At 47.0% G+C, this 9,600-nt stretch overlaps 1 protein-coding gene across 1 annotated transcript; it reads left to right on the top strand.

Moving 5' to 3' along the window:
* Positions 1-1,206: 1,206 nt before the first annotated feature.
* Positions 1,207-7,352, top strand: NRSN2 (neurensin 2). The gene is made up of 2 exons (XM_067467068.1): positions 1,207-1,389; positions 5,620-7,352. The coding sequence occupies exons 1-2, from the start codon at positions 1,207-1,209 to the stop codon at positions 5,983-5,985; spliced, it is 549 nt and encodes a 182-aa protein (XP_067323169.1). The 3' UTR covers positions 5,986-7,352.
* Positions 7,353-9,600: the final 2,248 nt, after the last annotated feature.

Here is a 9,600-nt window from a genome sequence, read left to right as displayed (position 1 = left end):
CACACCCCTGAAATGCTGAAGGAAAAGGGGGGTGTCGGTAAGAGCTTCGGATAAGATGGAATGTCGGATAAGTGAAGGTTGGATAAGCGAAACTCTACTGTATGTATGTATGTTAGTGTGTGTATTACTTACTTACTTACTTACTTACTTACTTACTTACTTAGGTGATCCCTCGTTGGCCGAGTAGGATAGTCTTCCAGGATCAGAAGTCTTGTGAGGCTGTAGGTGGCTGTGGAGCCCTATTCTTGATCTGCATCTTCTTCCGCAGTGAGGGCATTGGTTTCCAGGTGGAAGACCCATAACGTTGGATGGACCTATGGAGCAGCTGCAGTGAATGCAGGGGGAGAAATGCACCAGAATTGGCTGCAAAGGGCTAAGCTGCAGCAGCTGCCCTTGAGCGCATGCAATGCATCCTCAGGTCAGGATGCGTTTGGCACCACCTGCAGACAAGCCTTGGAGCATCATGGATGCCACCCAAAAAAGATGCCCAACTGTCATTGGGTTGGAGAGGTCACTGGAAGGGCCCCAAAGGCCACCCATTCAACCCCCTGCCATGCAGGAAAATACCCAGTCAAAGCATTCCTGACTGATGGCCATCCAGTTCATGACCCACTCCCTGCTTCCACCCATTGAGCCTCAACATCCATTGAGTTCTGAGACTGCAGTTGACAGTACTTTGGCTACCTTTGCAACAGGTACAACTTTAGTCGTATCTGGGTTGGCTTGACGCGCCTTCCTCTTGGCACGTTTCTCTCTTTCACCCTCCATTTGTGCCTCTTCAAATTCTGCAGCAATGCTGGTCACAGCTGACCTCCAGCTGGAGCACTCAGGGGCCAGGGTTTCCCAGTTCTCAGTGTCTATATATATACACACACACACGGTTCCATGGCATTCAGCCATGGCAGTTAAAGTGGTGCCAAACTATATCAATTCTGCAGTGTAGATGTACCCCTAGAAAAGAATGTGGTTGGCTTGAGCTAACAAGAGGCATGCTTCACTCCACACTGCGACACTTCATTACAAATCCAGATCAGATTATTTGCTTCATAGCTAGCTAACAAAAGGCAATGTCACCGTCCACAAATACATTAAGCTGCTCCTGTTTCTACTTGGTCTTGAGACTACGATAAATAGGCTTTCTCCAAACGTAAACAGACTTATCTACAGTGTTGTTGTCATTCTGTATTCAATCCCCTAAAAGGTCCAATGCCCACCGCCACCTGTGAGCACCTGTGTGGCTGCCATCGGGGCCCAAACGTAGAAGAAGGGAAGTGGTATGGCGTCCGCTCCTATCTGCACCTTTTCTACGAAGACTGCGCCGGTTTGGATGATCTTGGGAGGCCCCCAAACTCTCCATCCAGCGGTGGATGGGCTTCCATTCTTTGGAAGGTAAGTCGAAATTTCGTTTCATAGTAAACCTTGAAGGAACAATTGCTTTAGAGCAGGTGTGGGCCAACTTGGGCCCTCCAGGTGTTTTGGACTCCAACTCCCACCATTCCTAACAGCCGGTAGGCTGTTAGGAATGGTGGGAGTTGAAGTCCAAAACACCTGGAGGGCCCAAGTTGGCACATGCCTGCTCTAGAACAACAGGGAAAAAATAGACTAGAAAGGTGCGTCTACACTGGGAGTTGTAGTTTGGTGAAGGACTATTTTGACCAAGAAGGATCAAGACCTTGCAAAACTACAATTCCCAAGACTCCACAGCATTAAGCCATGGCAGTTCAAGTGGTGACAAACTGCACTGATACACACTAGGGCCCCTTCTACTCTGTCATATAATCCAGATTATCAAAGCAGATAGTCCACATTATCTGCTTTGAACTGGATTATTTGAGTCTCCACTGCCAGATAGAATCATAGAATCAAAGAGTTGGAAGAGACCTCATGGGCCATCCAGTCCAACCCCATTCTGCCAAGAAGCAGGAATGTTGCATTCAAATCACCCCTGACAGATGGCCATCCAGCCTCTGTTTAAAAGCTTCCAAAGAAGGAGCCTCCACCACACTCCGGGGCAGAGAGTTCCACTGCTGAACAGCTCTCACAGTCAGGAAGTTCTTCCTCGTGTTCAGATGGAATCTCCTCTCCAGTTCAAAGCAGATAATCTGGATTTTATATGGCAGTGTAGATCCAGCCTTGATCTCCTTGCTGAAATTCCCCAGGAAACTTAGACCAAGTTACATTCTCTCAGCCACAGAGAAAGGCAATGGCAAATGTCCTCTGAATGCATCTTGCAAGGAAACTCGTAGGATAGGGTTTCCACAAGTCCAGTTTGGCTTGAAGACCCATAAGGACAGTATGGAACTGTAGAGGAGCAGCAGTGAATGCAGGGGGAGAAATGCACCAGAATTGGCTGCAAAGGGCTGAGCTGCAGCATCTGCCCTTGGGCGTATGCAATGCATCCTCAGGTCAGGATGCGTCTGGCGCCACCTGCAGACAAACATTGGAGCGTCATGGATGCCACCCAAAAAGGATGTCATTGGGTTGTAGAGGTCATTGGAAGAGACCCCAAGCGCCATCAAGTCAACCCCCTGCCATGCAGGAAAATACCCAGTCAAAGCATTCCCGACAGATGGACATCCAGTTCATGACCCACTCTCTGCTTCCACCCATTGAGCCTCAACATCCATTGAGTTCTGAGATTGTAGTTGACAGTATTTTGGCTACCTTTGCGACAGGTACAACTTTAGTAGTATCCCATGCATTGTGACTTCTCTCAGTTAGGGCTGGTAGTCCTATCTAAAATCTGATCAAAGCCTGGAAAAGTAACTTCTCTGACAATGACTTCTTAGAATCATAGAATCAAAGAGTTGGAAGAGACCTCATGGGCCATCCAGTCCAACTCCCTGCCAAGAAGCAGGAATATTGCATTCAAATCACCCCTGACAGATGGCCATCCAGCCTCTGTTTGTAATTTTGTGCTTCCAAGTCATTGTCCTGGAAAGAAGTGACGAGCGGAGTACCATCAGCAGGGTTCCGTCCTGGGCCCGGTCTTGTTCAACATCTTTATTAATGACTTAGATGAAGGGCTAGAAGGCAGGATCATCAAGTTTGCAGACGACACCAAATTGGGAGGGATAGCCAATACTCCAGAAGACAGGAGCAGGATTCACAACGATCTTGACAGATTAGAGAGATGATGGGCCAAAACTAACAAAATGAAGTTCAACAGGGACAAATGCAAGATACTCCACTTAGGCAGGAAAAACGAAATGCAAAGATACAGAATGGGGGACGATGATGCCTGGCTCGAGAGCAGTACGTGTGAAAAAGATCTTGGAGTCCTCATGGACAACAAGTTAAACATGCGCCAACAATGTGATGCGGCGGCAAAAAAAGCCAATGGGATTTTGGTCTGCATCAATAGGAGCCTAGTGTCTAGATCCAGGGAAGTCATGCTACCCATGCTCTATTAGACTACACCTGGAATATTGTGTCCAATTCTGGGCACCACAATTGAAGGGAGATGTTGACAAGCTGGAATGTGTCCAGAGGAGGGCGACTAAAATGATCAAAGTCCTGGAGAACAAGCCCTATGAGGAGCGGCTTAAGGAGCTGGGCATGTTTAGCCTGAAGAAGAGAAGGCTGAGAGGACACATGATAGCCATGTATAAATATGTGAGAGAAAGCCACAGGGAGGAGGGAGCAAGCTTGTTTTCTGCTTCCCTGGAGACTAGGACGCAATGGAACAATGGCTTCAAACTACAAGAAGGGAGATTCCATCTGAACACTAGGAAGAACTTCCTGACTGTGAGAGCTGTTTAGCAGCGGAACTCTCTGCCCTGGAGTGTGGTGGAAGCTCCTTCTTTGGAGGCTTTTAAACAGAGGCTGGATGGCCATCTGTTGGGGGTGCTTTGGATGCAATATTCCTGCTTTTTTGCAGAATGGGGTTGGACTGGATGGCCCATGAGGTCTCTTCCAACTCTAGGATTCTTTGATTCTATATGCAGACATGGGCAAATATGGGTCCTCCAGGTGTTTTGAACTTCAACTCCCACAATTCCTAACAATCTACCTTATATACCTTGCTCCTGGCATGTTCAAGCTCGGCCCTATGTCAAGCCCACCCTTCAAGGTCATTAATCACATCTTCAAGACTCAAGCATTTGGCAAATGGACATGATACATGATTTTATCAAGAAGCAAAGCCAGCATGTATTCATCTCTAAGCAGATCAGGGAGACAGAGATGGCGTGAAGGGACAACTAGGCAGCAGGCCACTATCTCTTCGAGATGACAATAATCTTCTGGCAGTTGCCTATACAAATACAAGCCAAGAGAGACCTTTTGGCTAATCTGAAAGGGCTGCCCTTGAGCTCTTCTGCAATCCGATGATGATGATGAAGATGATGATGGCATGAACCTAAAGGCTGTCCTTCTCCTTCTCCTCCTTTGCTTTCTCCCTCTTCTCTTTCCTCTTTTTATCCTTCTCCCTCTTTTCCTTCTTCTCCTGCTTCTCTTTTCCTTCTCCTTCTTTTCCTTCTTCTTCTTCTTCTTCTTCTTCTTCTTCCTCTTCTCATTCTTCCTCTTTTCTTTCTCCTCTCTCTCCCTCTTATTCTTCTCCCTTTTCTTCTCCTTTGCGTTTTCCTTTCCTCCCATCTCCTTCTTCCTGTTCTCCTTCGTCTTTTCCTTATCCCTCTTCTCCTTCTCCCCCTCTTTTTCTCCTCTTCCCTCTTTTCCAACTCCTTCTTCCTCTTCTCCTTCTCCCTCTTCTCCTTCCTCTTCTCATTCTCCCTATTTTCCTTCTTCTCTCTCTCCCGCTTCTCCTTCTTGCTCTTTTCCTTTTCCTTCTCCTTTGCCTTCCCTCTCATCTCCTCCTTCTCTCTCTTCTCCTTCTTCTTTTCCTTCTCCCTCTTCTCCTTCTCCCTCTTTTTCTTATTTGTCATCTTTTTCTTTCTCCCTCTTCTCTCTTTCTCCCTCTTCTCTCTTTCCCCCTCTTTTCCTTTTCCTTCTCTCTCTACTCTTTTTCTTCTCCTTTTCCCTCTTTTCCAACTCCTTCCCCCTCTTCTCCTTCTCCCTCTTCTCATTCTCCCTCTTTTCCTTCTTGCTCTTTTCCTTTTCCTTCTCATTTTCCTTTTCCTTCCCTCTCATCTCCTCTTTCTCTCTCTTCTCCTTCTTTTTCCTTCTCCTTCTTCTCCTTCTCCCTCTTTTCCTTCTCCTTATTTGTCATCTCCTTTTCCTTCTCCCTCTTCTCTCTCTCCCTCTTTTCCTTTTCCTTCTCCTCCTTTTTCTTCTCACTCTTCTCCTTCTCTTCTCCTTTTCCCTCTTTTCCAACTCCTTCTCCCTCTTCTCCTTCTCCTCCTCCTCATTCTCCCTATTTTCCTTCTCTCTCTCCCTCTTCTCTTTCTTGCTCTTTTCCTTCTCGTTTGCCTTTTCCTTCCCTCTCATCTCCTCCTTCTCTCTCTTCTCCTTCTTCTTTTCCTTCTCTCTTTTCTCCTACTCTTCTCCTTTCCCCTCTTTTCCAACTCCTTCTCCCTCTTCTTCTCCCTCTTCTCCTTCTCCCTCCCTCTTTCCCTTTTCTTCTCCGTCTCCTTCTTCTCCTTCTCCCTTTTCTCCTTCTCCCTCTTCTCCTCCTCTTTCTCCCTTTTCTCCTTCTCCTTCTCTTCTCCTTCTCTTCTCCAGGTGTCTCTCTCTGCTGGCAGCCTTCTCTTGCTCCTTGGAAGCGCGGCACTAGCCACCGGCTACCTCCTCCCCCCTAAACTGGAAGGCATTGGGGAAGCCGAGTTCGTGGTGCTGGACCAACAAGCGGTGGAGTACAACCATGCCTTGGGCACCTGCCGGGCGGTGGGCACGGTCCTGTGTGCCATGGCCGGAGCCCTCCTGGTCACCTGCGTCCTGTCGTCCGGTTTGGCCAGGATGACCCAAGCCGAAGGGGGCCACGAGGAGAAGGCATGGCAGGAAAGCCTCCCTGGGAAGTGGGGGGCCGCCATCACAGAGCCCCCAGTGCCCTTCCGAGCCTCATGGGTCCAGCCCAAGAGAGAGATGTGACCTCTCATTCCCACTGGGCTTCAAGCACATCCTTATCATAGATTTGCACCAAATTGGGAGGGAGAGCGGATACTTCAGAAGACAGGACCCAAAATGACCTTCATTGATTGGAGACAGGGCCAGAACTAATAAAAATTGATCTTCAACATCGAGAAATGCACAGTACTAGACTTAAGCACAGATATAGGATGGGGGGCACCAAGCTTGGAAACTGTCCATGAGAAAGGGATCTAGGACTCTTAGTAAACAACAAGCTGGACATGAGCCAACAGTGTGATGCAACTAAAAAAGCCAATGTAATTCTAGGCCAGTGTTTCTTAACCTTCCTAATGCTGCAACCCCTTGTGGTGACCCACAACCATAACATTAGTTTTGTTGCTACTTCACAACTGTAATCTTGCTCCTGTTATGAATTGTATTGTAAATACCTGATATGCAGGAAAAAGTTACAGAGAATGAATATGTCAAACCACTCTGGCACAAATACACAATACACCCAAATTTGAATCATGGTGGAGTTGGATGGGAGATTGATTTTGTCATTGGGAAGTTGTAGTTGCTGGGATTTATAGTTCACCTACAATCAAAGAGTATTCTGAACTCCACTAACTATGGAAACGAACAAAACTTGGCACACAGAACTCCCATGACCAACAGAAAATACTGGAAGGGTTTGGTGGGCATTGACCTTGAGTTTTGGAGTTGTAGTTCACCTACATCCAGAGAGCACTGTGGACTCAAACAATGTTAGACCTGGACCAAACTCTACACGAATACTCAATATGCCCAGGAATCGAACCAAACTTGGCACACAGAACTCCCATGACCAACAGAACATACTGGATGGGTTTGGTGGGCATTGACCTTGAGTTTTGGAGTTGTAGTTCACCTACTTCCAGAGAGCACTGTGGACTCGAACAATGATGGATCTGGACTAAACTCTACACAAATACTCAATATGCCCAGGAATCGAACCAAATTTGGCACACAGAACTCCCATGACCAACAGATCATACTGGAAGGGTTTGGTGGGCATTGACCTTGAGTTATGGAGTTGTAGTTCACCTACATCCAGAGAGCACTGTGGACTCAAACAATATTAGACCTGGACCAAACTCTACACGAATACTCAATATGCCCAGGAATCGAACCAGAACTCCCATGACCAACAGAACATACTGGATGGGTTTGGTGGGCATTGACCTTGAGTTTTGGAGTTGTAGTTCACCTACAACCAGAGAGCACTGTGGACTCAAACAATGATGGATCTGGACCAAACTCTACACAAATACTCAATATGCCCAGGAATCGAACCAAACTTGGCACACAGAACTCCCATGACCAACAGAAAATACTGGAAGGGTTTGGTGGGCATTGACCTTGAGTTTTGGAGTTGTAGTTCACCTACATCCAGAGAGCACTGTGGACTCAAACAATGATGGATCTGGTCCAAACTCTACACGAATACTCAATATGCCCAAATGTGAACACTGGTGGAGTTTGCAGAAAATAGATATTGACATTTGGGCGTTGTAGTTGCTGGGATTTATAGTTCACCTACAATCGAAGAGCATTCTGAATCCCATGATAGAATTGGGCCAAACTTCCCAAACAGAACCCTCATGACCAACAGAAAATACAGTGTTTTTTGATGGTCTTTGGTGACCCCTCTGACACCTGCTCGCGACCCCCCTAGGGGTCCCGACCCCCAGGTTGAGAAACACTGTTCTAGGCGGTGTCGATAGGAGTCTAATGTCCAGATCAAGGGAAGTCATAGTCCCCTTCTACTCTGTTTTTGGTCAGTCTTCACCTGGAATAGTGTCCAGTTCTAAGCAGTACAAATTCAAGAAGGAGATGGACAAGATGGAAAGTGTCCATGACCTTTGTGGCCTCTTCCAACTCTAGGAATCTGTTGGCCCTTCCACACTGCCCCTCTATACCAGAATTTGATCCCAGATTATCTGTTTATCCCAGGTTATCTGGAGGTGGGGACTCAAATATTCCAGTTTAAAGCAGATAATTCTGGGATCAGATTGTGGGATATAGGGACCCTAAGATTCAAAGTTCTCTCCTGACCCAATGTTCTGTCGCGCACTGGGCCTGTAACAGCTGTCTTTTCTATAGGACGTATACTTTAAGCCCAACGGGAAGCCAGGGTGCCTCAAAGAGAGGTTCTCAGGGATTTTTCTGAAGTGATGGTCTTTAGAGTCTTTAATGATACAACAAAGTCTTTATTATGGAACAAACAACAAATCTTCAATGGTTCAGATAACACTTCAAGGCTGTCTTAGTCTAGTCCTCAATGGACTAGACTAAACTTTCTCTGTAGGAAAAACCTGTTTAACCTCTCCCAGGCTGTTTACTATCTATGCCTCATCGGTGTGGGTCCTACTACCAATTCCAAATGCGTCTGGGTATCGAGTAGACCTACCAGCCGAGGCTTGAAGATGTTTCAGATGGGGTTCAGTGGATCTGTAGTGCTGTCCTCCCTCAGAGAGTTCTTTGAAACTTCAGGGCTGTTTTCCCTCTGGTTGCTGTGAGGCTGAGAGGCTGTGATCTTCAAACTACAAGAGAGATTCCATCTGAACACGAGGAAGAACTTCCTGACTGTGAGAGTCGTTCAGCAGTGGAACTCTCTGCCCCGGAGTGTGGTGGAGGCTCCTTCTTTGGAAGCTTTTAAACAGAGGCTGGATGGCCATCTGTCAGGGGTGATTTGAATGCAATATTCCTGCTTCTTGGCAGAATGGGGTTGGACTGGATGGCCCATGAGGTCTCTTCCAACTCTTTGATTCTGTGATTCTATGATTCTCAGCCAGAGCCTTGGGGCCTTTTCCCTGGAAGCTCTTTTTCCCTGGACAGTTTTGAGAAAAGAAGCTTTTCTATGGGACAAGCTGGTCTACGTCTTATAGTCTAGCTTCCTTGTGTGAGACTGACCAAAAAAATGGCTCCTTTCCCTCCCAGAGCCCTGAACAAGGGGCGGAACCAAAGCTTAATTATGATGGACAGGAGGCCTGCCCTATGACTGCAAACAGACAACAGAAAGAAAATGAAGTTGGAGCTCCTGGTACAGCCGTACCAGCACACCCAACCTGGCAAATTATTCCAGTGATTGCTGAAGCACAGAATTGGAAGACATCCCCAAGAACCCTTTAGCTGTGCTTCCTTCACAGAACTATGGAATTAGAAGAGACCCCCAGAGGTCATCCAGCGCAATCCCATTCTGGGTTGCTATGAATTTTCTGGACTGTATGGCCATGTTCCAGCTGCATTCTCTCCAAACATTTCGCTTGCATCTGTATCTTCAGAGGTCTGTTGGAAATGAAGCGAGTGTGTGTGTGTGTGCGCGCGCACACATACATACACACACACACACACACACACACCTCTGTGAAATAATGTCCAGGATGAGAGAAAGAATCTTTATTTGTGATTGGGTTGCTATGAGTTTTCCGGGCTGTACGGCCATGTTCCAGAAGCATTGTCCCCAGCATTCCTGGGGAATTCCAGACAAGAATAAATCATGGCCAACTAACACCTCCCAAGAAATGATCCACCCAGGCAGCAATCAGCCAGGCTTTGAAGCTGCAAGACCATTAAATGCTAATCGAGGTGGCC

This window comes from Anolis sagrei, chromosome 4 (genome assembly GCF_037176765.1).
Source record: "Anolis sagrei isolate rAnoSag1 chromosome 4, rAnoSag1.mat, whole genome shotgun sequence".
Taxonomy (NCBI): domain Eukaryota; kingdom Metazoa; phylum Chordata; class Lepidosauria; order Squamata; family Dactyloidae; genus Anolis; species Anolis sagrei.
Note: the sequence above shows the minus strand (reverse complement) of the source record. Positions and strands in the feature narration are given on the sequence as shown.

Excerpts from the sequence above, each read along its gene's own strand:
- NRSN2 (XM_067467068.1), top strand. The coding sequence starts at position 1,207 with ATGCCCACCGCCACCTGTGAGCACCTGTGTGGCTGCCATCGGGGCCCA. Across the intron at positions 1,390-5,619 it reads GGGCTTCCATTCTTTGGAAG|GTGTCTCTCTCTGCTGGCAG; the intron begins GTAAGTCGAAAT and ends TCTCTTCTCCAG.